Source organism: Panthera onca, chromosome D1 (assembly GCF_046562875.1).
Source record: "Panthera onca isolate mPanOnc1 chromosome D1, mPanOnc1 haplotype 2, whole genome shotgun sequence".
NCBI lineage: Eukaryota > Metazoa > Chordata > Mammalia > Carnivora > Felidae > Panthera > Panthera onca.
In genome coordinates, this window is record NC_138348.1 from 6,360,208 (window position 1) to 6,384,611 (window position 24,404).

A 24,404-nucleotide genomic window follows, 5' to 3' on the forward strand; every position below is an offset into this window, starting at 1 on the left:
GAGATAGGGTCTTGGAAACGGGAGGTAGGAATCCGATCTTCTCTGGCTTCTCTGCGCACCGCACCCTTTGGAGCTCTCCTTTGCACCAGTCCTGCTGGGGCCCACAGTCCATCTCCTCTGCCCGCCGCAAACCTGTTTGCCTCCTTCTCCTGCCAGGCCTCTCAGGAATACTGGCCCTGCTACCAGAGCCCCAGGAGCCCCCATGAGTGCTGGCGAAGGGAGTCCTGGATAGCGAGGTCCCGGCTGGTCCAGGGGTGGGTACCCCATCATGCCACCCATCCTCCAGCACCTGCAGCAGGCCTCCAAGATGATGAGCCGCAGAAAAATCCTGCTGCTGGTGCTAGGGTGCAGCACCTTAAGCCTCCTCATCCACCAGGGGGCACAGCTCAGCTGGTAAGGGGGCAGGGCCTCACTGCATGGGCGGGACCCAGGGGAGCTGCATTCTTGCCTGGTGGGCAACGGAATTGGGAACTCTCCTTCCTACTCCTTCTATCTGCCGGAAGGGTCTGTCTTCTGCTGGGCTTTGTTCCTTCCATTTTTCTAAACTTATTTTTTTTTAATGGGCTCTATGCCCAACATGAGGCTTGAACTCATGACCCCAAAGACGAGTGTCGCATGCTCCACTGACTGAGCCAGCCAGGCGCCCCTCCTTCCCTCTATTCTAGTTGTGCTTTCTATATATTCTCTTTAGATCCACACAACCTGCTTGGGCAGGCACTGGTCTTCACTGAAAGGTTGCTTGAAGTCCTAGAGTTAGTGACTTAAACTGGGATTCTAATCCCGTCCAAATGCTGCCCGTGGCATCACACTCTGAGTGCCTCCCCAGAGGACTGCAAACAACTTCTCATTACTTATGCTGTGCTGGGCAAATCCCCTCACTCTTCTGAGCCTGTTCCCTCATCTACAAAATGGGGATGATGCTATGGGTGACCCAGTTACTCCCCGTGATACAGGATACGTGATGACTAGCAGTAGCCCTTACCCCGCTCCATGACTCACTGTGTGAACCCACCAAGTCCCTGCACCCTTCAGGGCCTCATTCCCATTTTCTACATGGTCTGCCCATAAGAATGGTGTGAATAGGCCCAGTTCTTGTTGGATGATTTAACGGTCTTTTGGTAGGGCATCTGTGTAGATATTATCCTGAGCCCAAATGGGCCACAGATAGGAAATCTCAGTGGTGTTCTCAGAGCTGCTTAGAGTTCTCATTACATGATGCTTAGGATAGAAAAGAAACAATAGTAACTCAAAATATGCAGGGAATTTACAGGTCACCTGTCATCCCAAACACCCTTGTTTCAGGAATAAGGAAACGAATGAAAGCTTCATGAAGGCTAGGATTGTTGTCTGGTTTTTATACTACTAGCATATTTCTTGAACCTAGAACAGTGCCTGGCATATAGTAGATGCTCAGAAAAAAAAAAAAAAAAAGACTTATTGAATGAATGAGGCTCCAGAGAATCTAACAGAATCACGAATCAAATAGATTGCCTCAAAGCCCGTGCCACTCACCTACAAGGTGAGAAGCCAAAGAGTAAAAATGCGAAAAAAGCTAGAGAACGAGAGAATATGGTGACTTTATTTAGTTGCCAGACAATGTAAATGATCTTTCTCCTTCTGGTCCTCAGTTTCTACATGTGTAGAGGAGACTTTCTCAAAGATCTCCAAGGGCCTCTGTCCTTGTATTAGTTGTTTCTGTGTAACCCAATTACCTCAAAACTTAGCACCTGAAAACATCAAACACTTATTATCTTGGGGCATCTGGGTGGCTCAGTCAGTTAAGCGTTGGACTCTTGATTTCAGCTCAGGTCATGATCTCACAGGTTCATGGGTTCAAGCCCTACATCAGGCTCTGTGCTCAAAGTGCAGAGCCTGCTTGGGATTCTCTCTTTCTACCTCTCTCTGCCTCTCCCCCACTCATGTTCTCTCTCTCAGTCTCTCTCAAAATAAATAAAACTTTAAAAATAATTTTAAAAACACTTATTATCTTGCTTCTGTGGGCCAGGAATCCAGGTGTGGATTACCTGGGTTCCTCTGGCTCAAGGTCACATGGCATTGCAATCAAGCTGGCTGCTAGGGATGCAGTCTCATCTGAAGGTCTGATTGGAAATGCTCCCCTTCCAAGCTCATTCACGTGGCTGCTGGCAATATTCAGTTCTTCAAGCAGGCTGAAAGAATGAGGCCCGGTTCCTCAGGGACTGTTGTCTCCCGGTGCCTCCCCATACAGCTGCTTACAGTATGGCAGTTTGCTTCTCCTTGCATGAGTCATCCCAGAGAGAGGCAGAGAGACCAAGATAGAAGCCATTGTCTTTTTATAATGTAATCTCAGGAGTGACATCCCATCATTTCTGCCCTATTCTATTCCCGAGCAGCATCAAGTCCTGCTCATACTCATGGGGAGGGAAATACACAAGGGCGTGAATACCCAGAGGCCAGCAGGGATCACTGGGGTGACGTCATACTAAAGGCCGCCTGGCATATCCCTCTACTGGTTCATGGGTACAGTCCGGGTTGGACCATTCTGTGGCCCATCTCACCATCCTTGGGGAGGGGCAGGGGTCGAGAAGCATCCCTCTCACACCCTCCACCACCACCCCCCCCCCGCCCCCCGCCCACCTCCCGAACTCTGCAGGTACCCCAAGCTGTTTCCTCTGAGCTGCCCGCCTCTGCGGGACTCACCGCCCCGCCCCAAGCACATGACTGTGGCCTTCCTGAAGACGCACAAGACTGCGGGCACGACTGTCCAGAACATCCTGTTCCGATTCGCCGAGCGCCACAACCTGACGGTGGCCCTGCCGCACCCGAGCTGCGAGCACCAGTTCTGCTACCCGCGCAACTTCTCGGCACACTTCGTGCACCCAGCCACGCGGCCACCGCACGTGCTAGCCAGCCACCTGCGCTTCGACCGCGCCGAGCTCGAGCGCCTCATGCCGCCCGGCACCGTCTACGTCACCATCCTGCGCGAGCCGGCCGCCATGTTCGAGTCGCTCTTCAGCTACTACAACCAGTACTGCCCGGCCTTCCGGCGCGTGCCCAACGCGTCGCTCGAGGCCTTCCTGCGCGCGCCCGAGGCCTACTACCGCGCGGGCGAGCACTTCGCCATGTTCGCGCACAACACGCTGGCCTACGACCTGGGCGGCGACAACGAGCGCAGCCCGCGCGATGACGCCGCCTACCTGGCCGGCCTCATCCGCCAGGTGGAGGAGGTCTTCTCGCTCGTCATGATCGCCGAGTACTTCGACGAGTCGCTGGTACTGCTGCGGCGCCTGCTGGCCTGGGACCTGGACGACGTGCTCTACGCCAAGCTCAACGCGCGCGCCGCCAGCTCGCGCCTCGCCGCCATCCCCGCGGCGCTCGCGCGGGCCGCGCGCACCTGGAACGCGCTCGACGCGGGCCTCTACGACCACTTCAACGCCACGTTCTGGCGCCGCGTGGCGAGCGCCGGCCGCGCGTGCGTGGAGCGCGAGGCGCGCGAGCTGCGCGAGGCCCGCGAACGCCTGCTGCGGCGCTGCTTCGGCGCGGAGCCCGTGCTGCGGCCCGCCGCGCAGATCCGCACCAAGCAGCTGCAGCCGTGGCAGCCCAGCCGCAAGGTGGACATCATGGGCTACGACCTGCCCAGCGGCGGCGCCGGTCCAGCCACCGAGACCTGCCTCAAGCTGGCCATGCCCGAGGTGCAGTACTCGAGCTACCTGCTGCGCAAGCAAAAGCGCCGGGGCGGCGTGCGGGCCCGGCCGGAACCGGTCCTGGACAATCCGCCGCCGCGGCCCATCCGGGCGCTGCCCCGCGGCCTCCAGGGCCACTGAGCTCTCAAGAGTCTGGATCCTACCCTGCCCGCCCGGAGTCCTGCCTGGGACTGCCCCCGGGCCATGCGCCTCATCGGGGCCTCTTCTGCTCAGTACTTGGGGCCTTGTCTCCCAACCTGAGCCTGCCTCCCTAGGGTGGGTTGAACCCCATCTTCGTGGTGGGTGCTGATAGGCCCGATCGAGCCCCGGGCCACCCTCTTCTCCTTCCTAACTGGTTGGTAACTTTGACAAGAGGTCTGAGGCCTGACCAAGAACTGCCCACCCTGCCGCCTTCTGTGGGTTGAGCCCCACCTGTCTTTTTTCAAGTGGGTGAGCCCAGGCCTCAGAGGGAGGCTGAGCCCTGGGAAAGGCTGCTTTGTCAGCTTCCCGGGCTGCTCTTCCTCTCAGGGGTCAGAGACCCCCCCACACCATCTGTCTTCCAGGTTCCACCCTCCCCAAAGACCTAAGCTGCTCCCAGACTCCCAGAACCAAGAGTTCTTGGGTTGGGTTTTTTGTTTGGTTGGGTTTTCTTTTTCTTTTTTTCTTTCCTTCCTTCCTTCTTTCTTTCTTTCTTTCTTTCTTTCTTTCTTTCTTTTTTTAATAAAATACTTTCAAAAGGTACAGGTTGGTTGTCAGTCATTGAAAGCCAGATTTCCCACGTTTGAGGATGAGGCAGATGCCCAAGAATAGCAGCTGTGACGGTCCCCATGAGGAAGGGGCCCAGGCGCAATCAAGCTCCTCCACCGCCCTTCCCAGAGGCTTACAATTCTCAACAACCTCTTGACTGGGCTCACTGGTGCAGACTGGCCACCTCAGCTCTACTTATTTTTCATTTGAGAAAATCCAAATCACTCCTTTCCATTCAATTCAGCCCCACGTACTGAACGTCGTCTCTAATTTGGGGACATAGGTGGGCAAGGCAGATAGGGTTCATGGGGCTCATGGGGAGACATTGGAACTGGAGTGGGACATGTAAACTGAAGGAGGGACTGGAGCTGGGTAGAGGGGAACACTTCAGGCTGAACGGGGGGACTAGATCATACTAGTAAGGAGGTACTCAACTCCCCCTTTTGAGTCACCAACTTCACTACGGGTCCTCCCCACAAGGAGAAGATACCCTGTCTCAGATAAAGTCCATTCCCCGCCCCTGGTGTTCTTCAGCACAGCAAGACATCCAGCACTTCAATGTTTATTTATTTTTGAGGGGAGAGGGGGGATGGAGGACCCGAAGCAGGCTCTGCGCTGACAGCAGTGAGACTGATGCGGGGCTCGAACTCACAAACAGTGAGATCATGACCTGAGCAGAAGCTGGATGCTCAACTGACTGAGCCACCCAGATGCCCCATCCAGCACTTTAAAATGAAACTCCAGGAGCACCTGGGTGGTTCAGTTGGTTAAGGTCCAACTCCTGATTTAGGATCAGGTCGTGATCTCACAGTTCGTAAGATTGAGGCCTACGTGGGCTTGCTCTGACAGCGCAGAGCCTACTTGGGACTCTCTCTCTCCCTCTCTCTCTCTCAGGAGAGAGAGAGAGGGAGAGAGAGAATAAACAGTGAGGGACGGAGAGAGAGGGAGACACAGAATCTGAAGCAGGCTCCAGGTTCTGCGCTGTCAGCACAGAGTCCGGCACGGGGCTCGAACTCACAAACTGTGAGATCATGACCTGAGCGGAAGTTGGATGCTTAGTTAGCTGAGCCACCCAGGCACCCCTAAACTCAAAAAAATTTTTTAAATAAAATGGAACTCAAGACTAGCAGAGAATCAACTTTTTCTGTTACTTTCTTTAGAGCTATGTTGACCTATCCGGACAAGTCATAAAAATAATAGCTAACACGGTGTGCTGTGTGCCCGCCACTAAAGTTTACAGACTTTAACATACACTAACTTATGAGATAGGTACCGTCTATGGGTGATGGAACTGAGGCTTAGAGAGGTTAAGTAACACTCGGGGTCATACAGCTAAGCCTTGGACGGTGTAGCTTCAGAATCTATGCTCCCTAAGTGCTATCACACTGCCATTTGAAAAGAGAAGTTCCTGTACCCTAGCCTAGGCTGACTTCCAGGACCTTCCCCCAAAAGAACGTAAGGTGAAGGAACCAAGACATTGCTATCAGTTCCTCTTTATTTTATTTTTCACAGAGACGATTGTTGACCTGTCTGGATAATAGAGATTGCAATGGTTAGTTGACAGTTTGGATGACAGTCTCCGGGCTTGAAAAGTGGCTGCTTTTATCGCACCCCACTTTTTACCAGTAGAGCTCTGGAAAAGGCAAAAGAATACAGACACGCAAAGCCATAATTAGGTTTCGGGCGTTAAGCAGCAGTAAAGAATTGTACTCGACTCAAAGTCGTCTATCCAAAGAAAAGCATGGACTGACCCCCCAGTCCAAGAAGGTGCCTGTCTGCTACTGTCCACCTCCGGCCCTAGCCTCTGATCATGCCTTTCCCAAGAACATCCTTCACCTTGTCTTGTGCCCTCCTGGAAAATTCAGACTTTCCTGTAAGATCTGTCTTGATAGACCTCTCCTGCCTTCCCAGACCGTCAGGCTGGTGGGCCTTTTTTTTTTTTTTCTAATCAACGTTGCCCCGCTTCAGCAGAGAGTACAGTTCAGGATTCAAGAACTAACTGGAAGCATCTGGAATCATCAGGTCCTGGGAGAGGGTTTCTCTGTAGAAGCAAAGGCAGACCCTAAGTAGGCACCAAATCAAATATTAGCCTTCAGTGACTAAGCAGGGGTGGGGTGGGGTGGGGTGGGGAGGGGCCCTCTGGGACTCCTTGATCAAACATCTCCAGCTTCAGCTACAGGGAACAGCCCCTGGGTCCCAATGCCTTGCAAAGAGGCTTCTTCCATCAACACGCATGTGGTACTACCCACTCTGTGCCCACTCTACACATTTCCAGGGCTGGGCAGTGGGTGAAATGTGGTCGCTGCCTCAAGGAGCTCACAATAAGGTCTGGGACAGGTGTGTAAGCAGCTACCCGCAGAGAACCACACACGTGCACTGGGTGTAAGAAAGCTGGGGCCTTTGTGAGCCGGGGAGTGCTGGGCTCCCCGGTGGGAAAGGCACACCAGCACCAACTTACGAAAGGCCCTGAATGTCCTGCTTAGAAGTTTGGATTGTCTCATGTGGGACTCTGGAGTGAATGGAATGGCTGAGATGAGCTTCAGGGGAGGCCGGACTGTCCCCAGAGCAGAGGGGTCATGATCTCTCGCCATCTGCAGTCCCTTCCTGGCTGGCACAGCAGCACACAGGTGGGGACCTCTGTTGTAGATGGAGAGGAGTCACTGAAACAGGCAGGAGAAGGGTCTCCAGTTGCAAATGCTACTGGGAAGAGGGACATGGCTAAGAACAGGGACACCAACTAACTTTCTTGAGCACTTACAATGGGCTGGGTGCTCTTCTCTGTGCCTATGTGTTTTCACTCATTCGATCCTTCCACCAACCCTGGGAAAGAGGTGTTATTCTTATCCCCCTTTCACAGAAGGGGAAACTGAGGTACAAAAAGGTATGGTGTCCAGGCTCACTGGACCGGGAGAGGCTGAACCAGGACAGCACCCAGAGGGCTTGAACTCCCAAGAACCACCCTGTCACTGGAATCCATTGTCCCACCCCATCAAACACACACTCAGGAGTCCCAGCTGGCTCTATTCAAGAGCCTCCTTGTAGAAGCCTCCTGAGAGCAGGCTTGAGTGGGAGACAGACGTAGAGGGCCCAAGCGCTTTGGGTGCCTGAGGTGAAGGTGGCAACCTGCCAACATGATTGGGCAGCTTCTCAGGCTGTGCCAGAGAAGCAGAGAGGGACTGCAGGGCTGTGCACCTGAGGAGAGAGGCAGCCCCTGGGGGGCACCCAGATGAGAGGAAGGATGGGAGAAGGAGAGGCCTTACGGGGGAGGGAGGTGAGCATGGCATTTCCATTCTCAATCTCAGAGACCTGACATTTGCTCCTCCGACCCAGAACGGCTGCAGGAATCTGAGGGCCCAGGCTGGCCATTCCTCTCCTCTCCAAAAGATCCCCCTGCACCTTCAGGTGGGCAAAGGACAGGATGAGACCAGCCTCCTCCATCCCCACTCTCCACTGCCATACAAATCTCATAGGGTTTTCCCAACACTCAAGCAACAGGGGAGCAGGAGTCAGAGCCTAATACCCCATTACAAATGGGAAGACTCAGTCGTTCGAGCATCCAACTCTTGATTTTGGCTCAGGTCATGATTTCAGGTCATGGGACTGAGCCCTGCCTCAGTCACCACACTGAGTGTGGACCTGCTTAAGATTTTCTCTCTCCTTCCCTCTGCCCCTCTCCGCTGCTTGCTCTCTCTCTCTCTCTCTCTCTCTCTCTCTCTCAAATTTAAAAAAAAAAATGGGAAGACTGAGTCCCAGAGTGGACATGTGGCTTCCAGAGGTGGCCTAGAGCCAGGGCAGAGATAGAGTGGGGACCGTCCCATGAGCTGGAGAACACAAGAGGCAGGATCCTGGGTCTTCTATCCCAACTTTGAGTCCAGCCTAGAACTCCCCTCCTCAGTGTTCCCCAGATTCATCAAATGCATTATGTTCAAAACCAGACATCTCACCTTCTGCTCAAACCAGCGTCTCCAGTGCTCTCAGTTTCAGGGACTGGCGGTCCATTCAAGCACATGCTCAAGTCTCAGTCCTTGGGGTCTCCTTAGCGTCTCCCTCCCACTTTCCCCCATACCACCTGTCACCACATCCTACAGATTCTGACTCCTGTATAGCTAGCATCTACCCACATCTCCTTCACCACAACACCTGCCTTGGTCCAAGCCATCAGTTTCTCTATGGTTATGTCAATGGCCTCCTAAGTGACCTACTTGCCTCAGGCTGCTCACAGCAAACACAGTCTCCTCTCTGTATCCAGAGTGATCCTTCTTAAAGCAACCTGACCTTATCACTCCCCCATCTGAAACACTGCCTTCTTTACCAGCCCACAGGGCCCAGCCTAGTCTGATCCCCCTACCCAAAAACCTTTCAGCTATATCTCCCATTACTCCTCTACCCCCATCATGTTCCAGCCACATCGGATTATACACCATTCTCTGAATGCAATGGTATGCCAAGTCTGACTCTTACTGGCTCTTGAAAGCTGAATTTTGTCAGCCAGTTGTTGAACACAATAAAATTACATTAAAGACTAAAATTAAATTATTAGGGGTGCCTGGTTGGCTCAGTCAGTAGAGCCTTGGGGCTCTACTGACATAGCCAATAGCCTATGACTATTGACCTTGGGGTTGTGGGTTGTGGGTTGTGAGCTCGAGCCCCACATTGGGCATAGAGATTACTTTAAAAAAGTAATCTGCTGAGATCAACAGGGCTCGATCTTACGATGGTGAGGTCATGACCTGAGCCTAAATCAAGAGTAGGGCACTTAACCAACTGAGCCACCCAGGTGTCCCCCCAAAATAAAATATTTAAATTAAGTTATTAAATTCTATAGACTTATCATCAAATTGGGTTTTTTAAGAGCAAAATTAATAAATACTGACAACCCACTACTTTCTAGTTAGTTTGCTATATTTTACTATTGCTTATGTTTTTAAGGTTATCTATGTCTACCTTATCTGCCTGGTGGTAGAATGATGCGTTACTTACTGCACATTTCTTCCAAATGTTAAAATGGTTAGTGTAAAATCAGCCATGGTAGGAATAATTACACTACAAGTCAACAAACACTACAAATCAAGTTGATTCATTGTTTTGTTGGTCATCTAGACCAGAGTTCAGCAAACTACAAGCTGAATCTGGCCCATCACCTATTTTTGTAAATAAAGTTTTATTGAAACACAATTACACTCATTCATGTACCTATTATTCTGTGGTTGTTTTGTACAACAATAGCAGAGCTGTGTGGTGGCTATGGAGCCTCTCTGACCCCCAAAGTCTAAGATGTTTACTATTTTGTCTTCCATGGAAAAAGTTTGTTTCTCATTAACAACAACAAAAATATCAACCAATATTCACATCAGAACTGAACATGGAGAGATGGTGTTAAACATTTACCACCACACCACTGCCTAAAATCTGATGGGCCTATTCCTACCTCCATTCTTTGCACATGATCTCCCCTTTGACCACAATGCTTTTTCTCTTTTGATCCACCTGGAGAGTTCCTACCCATTCTTTTAACATGTCCCTTTTCCCACGCTCTTGTATCAGTTAGCAATGTGCTGTGTAACAAACCACTCCAAAACATAAAGGTTTTAAAAGACTTATTATTCATTACATTATTGTTCATCTGGGTGGTACTGCTTATCTGGGCTGGGCTTGATTGACCTCAACTGTGCTCACTCACAGTCCATGGCCAGCTGGCATGGTTGCTGAGATCTGTAGAATGGCCTCAACCAAGATGATTCAGCTGTGCTCTATATGGTCTTTCTTCTCTTTAGCAGATGAGCCTGGACATGTTCTCATTGTCCAAGTGTGGGTTCAAGAAAGCAAGAGAAAAACAAAACTGTCCTGAGGCTTGTAAGAGACACTCTATCACTTCTGCCATATTTGATTGGCCAAAGTAAGTCACAAGACCAGTCCAGATTTAAGGGGTGGGATAATACATGGTGTAGAGTCCCATTTCAAGGGGCATTATGGATAGAAGGAGGGGGCGATTTTTACATTCAATCTATCACACTACCTTCCCCTCTTTCCTCAAGCAAAGGAGCTGTTCCTGATTCTGTGTTCATGCAGCACTGCTAAGAAGCAAACCAAAACAAAACCTGTCCAAAGTGCTTTGTTAAGATAAGAAATCTACAGAGACATTGATTTATTTACCTTTGTTTACAAAGAGACAAGAGACGTGGACTGAACTTAAAGTTTCTTTTAACAAAGAAAATGGCAGTTTGTGTATCTTTTTTTTTTTTTTTTTTTTTTTTAATTTTTTTTTTCAACGTTTTTTATTTATTTTTGGGACAGAGAGAGACATAGCATGAACGGGGGAGGGGCAGAGAGAGAGGGAGACACAGAATCAGAAAACAGGCTCCAGGCTCTGAGCCATCAGCCCAGAGCCTGACGCGGGGCTCGAACTCATGGACCGTGAGATCGTGACCTGGCTGAAGTCGGACGCTTAACCGACTGCGCCACCCAGGCGCCCCTTTTAAATGCTTATTTATTTATTTGTTTTGAGAAATAAAGCAAGCAAGCAGGGGAGGTGCAGAGAGAGGGAGGGAGAGAGAGAGAGAATCCCAAGCAGGCTCCACGCTGTCAGTGCAGAGCCCAATGCAAGGCTCGAACCCACCAATGGCAAGATCATGACCTGAGCCAAAACCAAGAGTTAGACGCTTAGCCGACTGAGCCACCCAGGCGCCCCAGTTTGTGTTTCTTTTAAAATGACTTTTTCAAAATTACTTTTAAAAGGGATACTTTCTATCAGCCAGGATTTTATCAGAGAAACAGAATTACTGGGAGTGATTATATACAATGAAGATGTCTTAGAAGGATGAGACCCTACATAATTGTGAGAGCTGATTATATAAGACTGGTGTCTTTTTATCTGGTACTGGAGCCAAAAGACGGTAGGCAAGCAGTTGAGATGAATGTAAGGTGGGGGCAGTAAGAACAAACTGGCACTTGTGAGGCTGAGCTAGACCCACAGGATAGACCAGAACCCACATCAGTTCCTCTCTGCGTGTAAGCTTCCAACTTTGATGATTCAGGTGACCTACAGGAGAAGAGGGCACTCTGTCAGGAAGCCATAGTTGCACCAGAACAGAAGTGACAGAAGATGGGGCGCCTGGGTGGCTCGGTCGGTTAAGCATCCAACTTTAGCTCCGGTCATGATCTCGTGGTTCATGAGTTCGAACCCCGCATAGGGCTCTGTGCTGATAGCTCAGAGCCTGGAGCCTGCTTCAGATTCTGTGTCTCCCTCTCTCTCTCTGTCCCTCCCCTACTCATGCTCTGTCTCTCTCTCTCTCAAAAAGAAACATGAATTTTTTTTTTAAGTGACAGAAGTTGAAGGAGGATCTGGCATAAGCCAGAGGAGCTGTAGACCACGCTGCCCCACGCCAACAAGGTGACCCCCTAAATGATAAGGATCATTGTGGATGAGTTGCAAATTATGTCTGGTGCCCCCACACCCACCTTCCTAGTGGAAAAAGGATATAGCTCCTGTTTCACTTCCACTTTCCAAATCTTGCATCAAATCTCACTTGTGGGCCACACTAAGTCAGGACTATGCAGGGAAGAGAAGTCTGGAAAACATAGTTCCAGATTCACTACAATGGCACTGTACAAATTCACTGTAGTCTCAGATGTTAATTCAAATATTATTACCCATGGAGACCAATTAGCACTGGAGGCCTTTAGAGGTTAAAGGCCACATTCCTAAGGCCCTCAGATTTGTGCTGTAGTTATTTCCCCCATCCCAGAATTTGTTGTGATATTAATGCTCAGTAGCTGGCAGAATCTTTCAATGGTTTCCTGCTGCTCTAGTGTGAGCTATTATAGTAAAAAAAAAAAAAAAGTGGGGGCGGGGCAAAAGGAAACCCCTGGAATTGTTTTCCCAGCCCTGAGAAGTTATAAACCCAAAACAGTACCAAAGCTGGAGAAAGTGCAGAGATCAGGGCCACCATTAGTGACTTGAGACAGGCAAGTCACTTACCCATTTGACAGGAGAAAAGCAAACTTAATGATGTGGCAATGTTAATCACAGCTGCAATCCTACATTTGACAGCTTTAAAACATTTTTTAATGTTTATTTATTTTTGAGAGAGAGAGAGACAGAGCACAAGCGGGGAAGGGGCAGAGAGAGAGGGAGACACAGAGTCTGAAGCTCTAGGCTCCGAGCTGTCAGCACGGAGCCCAATGCGGGGCTCAAATCCACGAACCGCGAGATCACGACCTGAGCCGAAGTCGGACGCTCAACGACTGAGCCACCCAGGCGCCCCTATATTTGATATTTTTATTGCAGAAAATCAATATAAACGCCAACAACTGGTATATGAAAGCAAATATATAAGAAAGGAAATGCTTTCTTTTAGATTCCCGTGAGTATGGAAAATGAGTTTGCTTGTCCATAGCAGGGATAACAGTATCTGCCGCATCAGTGTCTGTTATAACAGTATCTTACTGTCTTGACCCTGGTGGCTTAGGCCATCCTCCCACAAACCGCAAGGTCCAGAGGGACTCTGACGGTCTTGAGAACACCATGCTGATAAACTCAGTTGACACTGTATGTTAACTGGATGCTGAGCGTAGGAAAGAGTAAGGTACACCTTGTGTGCTTTAGACATATGTGTGCCAGAGATAAACCCTGTGGAAGTTCGAGGACCTGGCACATCAGGAAAGTTCCTAAGGGTCCAGAGGTCTGGAGCATGTTGCCCATGTCTTGAAGAGAGACCCCAGTTGCTGCCCTTTCCACTATGCATCATGAAGAAAGAGGAGCAAGGAGCAATGCGCCTTCTGGGTTTTGGAGCCCGCACGTATCATGTTTGGGCATGCTGTTCTGACTCATTTAGTAGGTAACCTGCACATCCGACAATGTTTGGTTTGGATCGAAGAAAGTCTCTTCCAAAGTCCGGGCTGTGATGCAAGCTGCCCAGCTTAGGTGTCGGCCATAGATGCCACGCGGAGACCCACGCGAAGCCCCAAATGGGAGCATCGCAGCTAAGACCTTTGGAATGTTGGCCATGCTATCCTCCACTAATGACTATTCCACATTCTAAAAGGCAGCTTCTGGCTTGCTACTGGGACTCGGTAAAGACTGAATGCCTGATCTGGAACCCAAATGTTCTGCGGGTGTCATCTGGCCCGCAGACTCATGAAATTGGATTTTCACAGTTGCATCCCACTAGAGGTTGAAGCGGTGTATATGATCCTGGGCCCGAGCAGATCCAGAAGGCACAAATGAACCACACAAGCAGGTGGTTCAGACTCCCATGGCACCTCCTTCTACTGTTTCCCTTCCTTTCCCTTGGTTTATACTCAAAGGCTTCAAGGGGATGAAGGAAAAGTACAAGCCTGCTTTACAGAAGGCTCTGCACAGTAGGCTAGTGACAGCCAGAAGTGGTCAGCTGTTTCACCACAACCCCATTCACGGGCGGCCCTGAAAAGTGGTGGGCAGAATGTCTGCCTCCCAGTGGGCAGAACGTTGGGCAATGCAGATGCTATCCACTTTGTGTGGGAAGGAAAGAGGGCCCGAGGTGCAGACTTATAGGCACTCATGAGCAGTGTATGATGGGCTGGCCATTTGCAGAGACTTGGTAAAAACACAACTGAGAACTTGATAACTTGATGGTCTGGGAGACAGGTGTATGGATGGCTTCTTAAAATGCTCACAGAATGGGAAGACATTTGTGTCCCATATAAATTCCTATTAGGAGGGAATCTAATTGGAGGAGTCCTCACCAATTAGATAAGATAACCCATCTTGTAGATTCATTCAGCAGCTTTCCCCGACCAAATGAGTGCTTTCCTGATGGACCCATGTACAAAGTGTGAAGCCACCAGATTTCTACATGTGACGGGAGATTTTCTGTGCTCTTTTTCCCAGAATTTACAGGGGTTTTTTCGTTTTTAATTTTTAAAATTAAAAAAATGTTACCATGGTAAAATATGTGTAACAAAATTTACCAGTGAAACGTGTTTAAGTGCACAATTTAGGGGTGTTGAGTACGCTCACAATGCTGTGTAACCATCATCACTCTTCATCCCCACTTTTCATCTTCCCAAATGGAAAGTAGCCTTTTTAATAATAATTCCCCTTTATCCCCTCCCTCTAGCCCCTGATAACCACTCTTCAACTTTCTGCCTCTGAATTTGCCTATTCCGGGTACCTCGTTCAAGTGGAAGGGTACAATATTCGTCCTTTTGTGTCTGGTTTATTTCACTTAGCTTACCGTCTTCTGGGTTCATCAGTGTTATAGCAGGTGTCCACAGTTCCTTCCTCTTTAAGGTTGAGTACCATTCCATTACATGTGCATACCACATTTTGTTTATCCACCCATCCGTCCATGGACATTTCTGTTGTTTCCGCCTTTGGCTACTGTGCGTAATGCTGCTGTGAACATGGGTTTTCAGGTACAGGTTCAAGCCCCTGCTTTCGATTCTTTGGTACGTACACAGAAGTAGAATTCTGGATCATATCACACAGTTTTTTTTAAACACTCTCAAGTAAAACGGTCTTTGTTTCATACAGTGAACCATTTTGTAGCACCACTGATTTTCCTTCCAAGAGTTTTTTGCACCAGCGCCTCTCTGTGAAGAAAGCAATATGTATGACAACACCAAGCCTTTGTTTGTTGGGTTTGGGTTGTGTTTTGTTTGTTTTAACAAGAGCAGTGAAAAGTCTTATGGAGCAAATCCTTGATGGGAATACCATCAGTTCAAACACTAAGACAGTCTCTCTAAGACAGACCATTTGAGTCCATATATGAAGAAAATGCTAAATATAGCTTGGCTGTTTATTTCTTTGTTTGTCAAAGCTGTTTGCAGCACAGAAAATTCTCTTGATTATCGCCATCCCTTACAAATCTTACATGTACTATATATCATAGCATTTATAGGTGAAATCATGGACTCATCAGCCTAGACAAATACCTGGGTTTTTTTTTTCAGTTTGTTTGTTTGTTAAATGTTTATTTATTTTGAGAGAGAAAGCAGGGAGGGACAGAGAGAGAGGGAGGGAGAGAAAATCCCAAGCAGGCTTCACGCTCAGCACAGAGCCTGACACAGGGCTTGATCCCATGACCCTGGGACCATGACCTAAGCTGAAATCAAGAGTCAGATGCTCAACTGACTGAGCCACCCAGGTGCACCCAACATGGGGCTCGAACTCACAACCCGGAGATCAAGAGTCGCATGCTCTTCTGACTGGGCCAGCCAGGCACCCTTATTTTTCAATTTATTAACAAACAAACAAACAAACAAATAAACAAACAGCTTTTCAGCATCATGTGACATCATCGGTACATCAACTTTCATTTGGCATCATGTACTAGTATTTCACTAATTTCATGTGCTGGCATTAAGTTCTCTTTTCTAGACAGTAAGTTCTGCTACCAAATAACTTGCTCTTTGAGCCTTTTTACTGTATGTGACCTTTAAAATAAAAGCCTTTACCGTTTGCTTTGAGATACTAATTGATAACAATGAGCTCATTTACTTGTCAAATGGCTGTAATTTGTGGTTAAGTTCTTCTCAATATTGCTGAAGCCATTGCTGCCTTTGTACATTGTAATTCTTTACTACTAACACTACCAGATTTGTCCATAGTCCTAAACTTCTCCTCTTTCATTTCATACCTCATGATAAAAAAATCACCACACTGGACCATCAGACATATTTGTAAAACACAAATGCTAATAAGATACACAATAGTAGGGCATACATAATAAGTCACTAAACAAGAAACTTGCAAAAATGTGAAATCAAGCTAAAATTCACTTCTAACCTGCATCATTCATGTTTTATAGTGCGTACGTCAACAGCAAAGTGGCAGGGAAGCAACTGAGTCAGAGCGTGTAAAAATTATTTATTTAGAAGGAAGTTTTCCTCTGATTTTTTTTTAAATTTTTTTTAAGGTTTTATTTATTTTTGAGACAGAGAGAGACAGAGCATGAACGGGGGAGGGGCAGAGAGAGAGGGAGACACAGAATCGGAAGCAGGCTCCAGGCTCTGAGCCATCAGCCCAGAGCCCGACGCGGGGCTCAAACTCACGGACCACGAGATCGTGACCCGAGCTGAAGTCGGACGCTTAACCGACTGAGCCACCCAGGCGCCCCAACCTCTGATTTTCTTTTAATGTTTATTTATTTTTGAGACAGAGAGACACAGAGCATGAACGGGGGATGGTCAGAGAGAGAGGGAAACACAGAATCCGAAGCAGGCTCCAGGCTCTGAGCTGTCAGCACAGAGCCCGACGCGGGGCTCAAACTCACTGACTGTGAGATCATGACCTGAGCCAAAGTCGGTCGCTTAATTGACTGAGCCACCCAGGCTCCCCTCCTCTGATTTTCTATCACACCAAAAAGCTTATCTGCTCCTGTAAGTCAGTCATCTGTGCATAAGGGGAGGTTGGGAGCAGTAATTCAGGAGGGCCAGGGCTAATGGCATCAGTCTTCACCTCTTCCTGTCCAGGCAACCCAGTGTTCACAAATGATCAACATTTCCTGAGCTCACCTTGAAAACTCAGGCAAGAATCCTGGATGAACACAGTTCCACTGTGCGTTGCCAGATGGGGCTGAACGACCTCTAGTGGTTTCTCAGGCTGCTTAGAGACTGTCCATCACAGGGCACATGAAGTTCAAAAATAATGCTGCTTTGCACTCTCAACAATAGCCAAATTATGGAAAGAGCCTAAATGTCCATCAACTGATGAATGGATAAAGAAATTGTGGTTTATATACACAATGGAGTACTATGTGGCAATGAGAAAGAATGAAATATGGCCTTTTGTAGCAACATGGATGGAACTGGAGAGTGTTATGCTAAGTGAAATAAGCCACACAGGGAAAGACAGATACCATATGGTTTCACTCTTATGTGGATCCTGAGAAACTTAACAGAAACCCATGGGGGAGGGGAAGGAAAAAAAAAAAAAAAAGAGGTTAGACTGGAAGAGAGCCAAAGCATAAGAGACTCTTAAAAACTGAGAACAGGGGCGCCTGGGTGGCTCAGTCGGTTAAGCGTCCGACTTCAGCTCAGGTCACAATCTCACGGTCTGTGAGTTGGAGCCCCGCGTCAGGCTCTGGGCTGATGATGGCCCAGAGCCTGGAGCCTGCTCCCGATTCTGTGTCTCCCTCTCTCTCTGACCCTCCCCCGTTCATGCTCTGCCTCTCTCTGTCTCAAAAATAAATAAATGTTTAAAAAAAAAACAAAACTGAGAACAAACCGAGGGTTGATGGGGGGTGGGAGAGAGGGGAGGGTGGGTGATGGGTATTGAGGAGGGCACCTTTTGGGATGAGCACTGGGTGTTGTATGGAAACCAATTTGACAATAAACTTCATATATTGAAACCAAAAAAAATAAAAAAATAAAAATAATGCTGCTTTTTTTTTTTTTTTTTTTTAAATACACAACCCCTAGCTTAGAAACATCTCAGGGGCAGTTCTGTGGCTCTGAAAAACCCTAGTTGAAAACTTTGCCCTAATAGAAAGGAAGGAAGGAAGGAAGGAAGGAAGGAAGGAAGGAAGGGAAAGAAAGAAAGAAAGAAAGAAAGAAAGAAAGAAAGAAAGAAAGAGAAAGAAAGAAAGAAAGAAAGAAAGAAAGAAAGAAAGAGAAAGAAAGAAAAGAGAAAACTTTGCCCTAGAGTGTTGATCCTATCTGCTTCTTATATCCACACTCTAGTCCTTGGGAAGGGGGAAAATGGAGGTTTACATACCCAGCACAGGGCTGGATCCCACAATGACCTGGGATCATGACCTGAGCCGAAACCGACTAACTACTCAGGTGCCCCTGCCCAACACTTTAAATCCAAGACTGGGAAGTTCTCACATTGTCTCTGCTCTCTTTAGCCACACCTAGATGCAAAGCTCACTGGGAAATGTACTGTCTAGTTGGGAAGCCATGTTCCCAGGAAGAAGAGGAGAATGGATTTTTGCTACAACTAACAGTCCTACCACAAACTCTTTCCTTGTCTGCTGTTAGCAATAGATACTGAGCTCCTTGAGGCCAGGGACCATGTCTCTTTCATTTTCCGGGAACATGGTACCCAATGCCGCTGTGCACCTGGCTGTGCCCAAGCACTCAGGAAGCAGCTGTAGTCAAGCGTGATCCATGAGCTTCCAGAAGAGCTGCACCAGGCAGAATGAATTCAGTGTGTGTGAGAAGTAAGGGAGATGATTCATTTTCGGAAGTACCAACTAAAAGCTGTACTGTCTAATTAACAATAGGCTTGCAACCTATTGGAAATATGTACGACCCCCCACCACCACCACAATGGAGTGAGTCCCAAACCCTTAGACACTTCACTTCCTGGTTCTTCCTCTCTCCGTTTTGCGAGCTTGTTTTGGGGGGCTTTGCAATGAGCATGCACCAAAGAACAGCGGGAGGAGGACTGAAAGTCTCTGCACCACCTCAGGGAATGTTTATTTGTTCCGATCAGATTACTCTTTGCCTTACATGGACATAGGCGCCCTCTGGGTAAGGCTGGAACCCCTGTAGTACTCAGCCAATGAGGAACCAGGGGAGGGACTTACATGCTAGGAGATAAATGGTCTGCTGTGGCTGCCCCCAATGTGCCTGTCCATCAGACATCCCCTCTTGCAAGAATGTTGATTAAAGCCTCACTTCATTGTGCTCCAAGTCTCCATGTCCCTCCTTTAATTGGGTCAATGGGCTTGTTTCTCAGTGTACAGGAAAAGGTTTGCAGTGAATTTCATCAGGAAGACAGGACAGCATGGTGGTTAAGGGGAAAGACTTTGGAGTTAGCACTGACTTGAAATTCGTATTCACTGGGAACTCATATATACTGAGCCACAGCACCTTCCTCTGTACAATGGAGAAAAAAAATATGCATCATGTGGGATTATTGTGAAGATCAAAGTACATGAAGTAGGTGCTCAATAAATAATGGCTGATAGTTTTATTTTAGTAATAATGTAAGAGGGACGTTTCCATCACTGTTAAGGACGGAGACAATAGTAATACCAATTAACATTTATTGTACTTTAGTAACTTAACTTTTTGATCCTATGAAATAGGTGTTATTATCTCCATTTTACAGAAGAAGAAACTGAGGCATAGGAATATTAAGCAATTAGCCCAAGGTCACATACCTATTTACACTGGAGCTAAGCAGTTTGAACCCAGAGCCAACTGGTATCTAGGTAGGACTGTGAGCCACATGGCCTCTTAAAGTTCTTTCCACCAACAAGGCTAAAGCAACTGTTGGGGCGTATAGTGTCACCCCGGACTTCTTGATCCAGCTTTGCCTTTGACCCAGTGGGTCCCCTTAGGCCAATCCCTTCCCTTTCCTTTTCTTTCTCTTTTTCTTTTTTTTTTTTAAAGTTTATTTCTTTATTTTGAGAGAGACAGTGTGCATGCGTGCAAGTGAGGGAGGGGTGGGGGGAGGGGGAGAAAAAAAATCCCAAGCAGGTTCCGTTCTGATAGTGTGGAGCCCAATGCAGCGCTCAAACTCACAAACTGTGAGGTCATGATCCAAACCGAAATCAAGAGTCAGATGCTTAACCCACTGAACCACCCGAAGCCCCCCTTTTCTTTTTATTAATTTAATTTTTACAATCATGATAAGTATATTCTTTAATCCCTATCATCTATTTAATGCATCACCCTACCCACCTCCCCTCTTGTAATCATCAGTTTTGTCCTCTATAGTTAAGAGTCTATTTCTTGGTTTGTCTCTCTCTCTCTTTTTTTCCTTTACTTGTTTGCTTTGTTTCTTCAATCCCACATATGAGTAAGATTATATATTTGTCTTTCTCTGAATGACTTATTTTGTTTAGCACTCTCTTCTCTAGCTCTAACCATATTGTTGTGAAATAGCAAGACCTCATTCTTTTTTATATCTTTTTTATATAGTATCCCATTATATTTATACCACATATCCTTGTCCATTCATCTGTCAATGGACACTGGGCTGCTTCCGTAGTTTGACCATTGTACATAATGCTGCAATAAATATAGGGATGTAGGAATCCTTTTTAATTAATGCTTTTGTATTTTGGGGGTGAATACCCAGTACTGCAATTACTGGGTCATAGGGTAGTTCTATTTTTAATTTTTTGAGGAACTTCTTCCCATACTATTTTCCATAGTGACTGTACCAGTTTGCATGCCCACCAAGAGTGCATGAGGGCTTCTTTTTCTCCACATCCTAACCAACACTGCTGGAAGCCGAGCTATCCCAGCCTGAGTGGCAAGGCCTGGGCTGTGGACGGATTGGTGACTGCAGGGTGGCCCTCCGACAGTGAAGCTTCTTGTACTCCTGCTTTTAGGTAATTCGGCCTTAAGACTACCTGTGGTACTGTCTATTGGGGAATTGTCCCCGGCAGGCCCCCTGGGAAAAGAACCATTAGGGAAGAAAGTAAGGTTCTGCAAGAAATTGTGCGGCCTTACATTTAGCCCTTGCCATCCCCTATGGAGACTCCTCTGCTTACAGGAAGGATAGCCTCATACCTTTGCCAGCAAAGAGGGCCTGTAAAGAAGAGACATATGGGTTTGAAAGCCCCACTCTGGCAACTAAGGAGTGTATCTCTGGGCACAGGTGACTTCAACCCCTAGGCCCACCTAGCCCCCCGGAGGCATTCCAGATGATGACTGAACCTAGTCGGTTCATTGCCTCCTAGGTGCATTGTCTCTCTGAGAATGTATGAGGCATGGGTTTCTAAGGCTTTTTCAGCCCCTTTCTGGCACCTCGGACGGAGGCAAACACATTGTTCTTCTGGCCTCATGTGGTTAGGAGGTCATGTCCCTGTAACTCTTCCACTTGAGGTGTTGAGAAATGGAGGGCCTTTCACGAGAACAGCAAAGCAAATGCTTTGTAGATTATAGATGAATGCAGATGCATAATGGAATAATGTAAGAAATTAATCTATAATCAAAGCGTATGCGGGAAAGTTAGGGGAAAATCGCCATGTTATTTCTTAAATGTTGTTTACACATAGGAACATTTTCAAAATTAGGTAATGTTAGAAAAACATAGATGACATATGCTCCAAGGAAATCACTAGCATATCTAATCCCACGTTTACTGCAATAAATCGGCCAGTTCAACACACTGCTGTTGTCTGTGTCCATTTTTATCTTAGTTTTAGTTTTTTATTTTAGTTTTGTTTTATTTTCACCGACGCTGTTCTTCCTTCGGGAACCCCTGGACCTGCTGGTGCTGGACTCCAGCACAACACGTGTTTCTTATTTTAGCCATTCTGACAGGTGTGAGGTGATATCTTATTCTAACAGGTATGAGGTTTTGACTTGCATTTCTCTGATGATGAGTGATGTTGAGCATCTTTTCATGTGTCTGTTGGCCATCTGTGTGTCTCAATGTCTGTTCATGTCTTCTGCCCATTTTTTAATTGATTGCTTGTTTTTTGGGTGTTGAGCTGTCTCAGTTATTTCTATATTTTGGATACTAACCCTTTATTAGGTCTGTCATTTGCAAATATCTCCCATTCGGTGGGTTGTCTTTTAGTTTTGTTGATTGTTTCCTCCGCTATGCAGAAATTTTTTATTCTGATGTATTCCCAATAGTTTATTTTTACTTTTATTTCCTTTGCCTCAGGAGACACATCTAGAAAAATGTTGCTATGGTTGAGGTCAAAGAAATTACTGCCTGTGCTCTCTTCAAGGATTTTTATGGTTTCAGTCCTCAAATTTAGGTGTTTAATTCATTTTGACTTTATTTTTGTGTATGTAGTTTCATTCTTTCACATGTTGCTGTGCCGAGGTCCAGCCCCAACACCATTGGTTGAAAAGACTGTATTTTCCCCATCATATATTCATTCCTCATTGGTTGAAGATTAATTGACCTATAATTGTGGGTTTCTTTCTGAGTTTTCTATTCTATTCCATTTATTACGTGTCTATTTCCGTGCCAGTTCCATAGTTTTAATTACTACTACTTTGTAATATAACTTGAAATGTGAAATTGTGATACCTCCAGTTTTGTTTTTCTTTCTGAAGACTGCTTTGGCTTTTCAGGATCTTTGTGGTTCCATACAAATTTTAGGATTATTTCATCCAGTTCTGTGAAAAATGCTGTTGGTATTTTGATAGGGATTGCATTAAATCTAGATTGCTTTGGGTAGTAGACATTTTAACAATATTTGTTCTTCTAACCCATGAGTGTGGAATGTCTTTTCATTTCTTTGAAATTTCTTGAAGTTCTTTCATCAGTGTTTTATAGTTTTCAGAGTACAGGTCTTTCACCTCTTTGGTTAAGTTTATTCCTAGATATTTTATTGTTCTCAGTGCAATTGTAAATGGGATTGTTTTCTTGATTTCACTTTCTGCTGCTTCATAATTGGTATATAGGAATGCAACAGATTTCTGTATATTGATTTTGAATCCTGTGACTTAATGCATTCATTTATCAGTTCTAGTATTTTTTGATGGAGTTTTTAGGATTTTCTACATATGATATGTCATTTGCATATAGAGTTTTACTTCTTCCTTACCAACTTGGATGCCTTGTATTTCTTTTAGTTGCCTGATCACTGTGGCTTGGACTTCTACTACTATGTGGAATAAAAGTGATGAGAGTGTGCATCCTTGTCTTGTTCCTGACCTTAGGAGGAAAGCTTTTAGTTTTTCACCATTGAATATGACGTTGGCTGTGGGTTTTTCATAGAAGGACTTTATTACGTTTGGTATGTTTCCTCAAAACCTACTTTGCAGGGTTTAAAAAAATTTTTTTTTAATGTTTACTTATTTTTGACAGAGAGAGAGAGAGAGACAGAACATGAGCAGGGGAGAGGCAGAGAGAGAGGGAGATGCAGAATCCGAAGAAGGCTCCAGGCTCTGAGCTGTCAGCACAGAGCCCGACATGAGGCTCGAACTCACAAACTGTGAGATCATGACCTGAGCTGAATTCAGACATTTAACCGACTGAGCCACCCAGGCGCCCCTGCAGGTTTTTATCATGAATGGATGTTGTACTTTGCCAAATGGTTTTTCTGCATCTATTGAAATGATCATATGGTGTTTAATCCTTTCTCTTATTGATGTGACATATCACGTTGTTTTGTAAATATTGAATCACCCTTGCATCCTGGGAATAAACCCCACTTGATTGTTGTGTACACTTTTTAAAAATATGTTGTTTGTCGGGTGCCTGGGTGGTTCAGTCAGTTGAGCATCTGACTTCGGTTCAGGTCATGATCTCACAATTCATGACTTCGAGCCCTGTGATGGACTCTATGTTGACATCTAAGAGTCTAGAAACTCCTTCGGATTCTGTGTCTCCCTCTCTCTCTGCCTCTCCTCCACTAGCATTCTGTCTTCCTGTCTCTCTCAAAAAAAATAAATAAACATTTAAAAAATATATTGTTGGATTTGGTTTGCTAATACTGTGTTGAAGATATTTGCATCTATACTCATCAGAGATATTGGCATCCTGTAGCTCTCTTTTGTGTGTGTGTGTGTCTGGTGTCTTTATCTGGTTTTGGTGTCAGAATACCTCATGGAATGAATTCAGAAGTGTTCCTTCCTCTTCTATTTTTTGGAATAATTTGAGAAGAATAGGTATTAACTCTTCTTTAATTTTTTTTTTCAACGTTTTTTATTTATTTTTGGGACAGAGAGAGACAGAGCATGAACGGGGGAGGGGCAGAGAGAGGGAGACACAGAATCAGAAACAGGCTCCAGGCTCCGAGCCATCAGCCCAGAGCCTGACGCGGGGCTCGAACTCACGGACCGCGAGATCGTGACCTGGCTGAAGTCGGACGCTTAACCGACTGCGCCACCCAGGCGCCCCTAACTCTTCTTTAAATGTTTGGTAAAATTTGTCTGTGAAGCTGTCTGCTCCTGGACTTTTGTTTTGGGGGAGTTTTTATTATTATTATTATTATTATTATTATTCTGCTTCAATTTCATTGCTGGTAATTGATGTGTTCAAATTTTCTATTTCTTCCTACTTTAGTTTAGGTAGGTTAACGTTTCTCGGAATTTATCCATTTCTTTTAAGTTGTCCAATTTGTTGACATGTAGGTTTCCATAATA

General features: G+C 46.5%; 1 protein-coding gene across 1 annotated transcript; it reads left to right on the forward strand.

The window, feature by feature from the left end:
* The first annotated feature begins 268 nt into the window (after positions 1–268).
* Positions 269–4,359, forward strand: GAL3ST3 (galactose-3-O-sulfotransferase 3). The gene is made up of 2 exons (XM_060607292.3): positions 269–393; positions 2,633–4,359. Exons 1-2 carry the CDS (start codon positions 269–271, stop codon positions 3,801–3,803), a joined length of 1,296 nt encoding a protein of 431 aa, XP_060463275.2. The 3' UTR covers positions 3,804–4,359.
* Positions 4,360–24,404: the final 20,045 nt, after the last annotated feature.

Coding starts and splice junctions, on each gene's coding strand:
- GAL3ST3 (XM_060607292.3), top strand. CDS start 269: ATGCCACCCATCCTCCAGCACCTGCAGCAGGCCTCCAAGATGATGAGC. Junction 394..2,632: donor CAGGGGGCACAGCTCAGCTG/GTAAGGGGGCAG, acceptor CGAACTCTGCAG/GTACCCCAAGCTGTTTCCTC.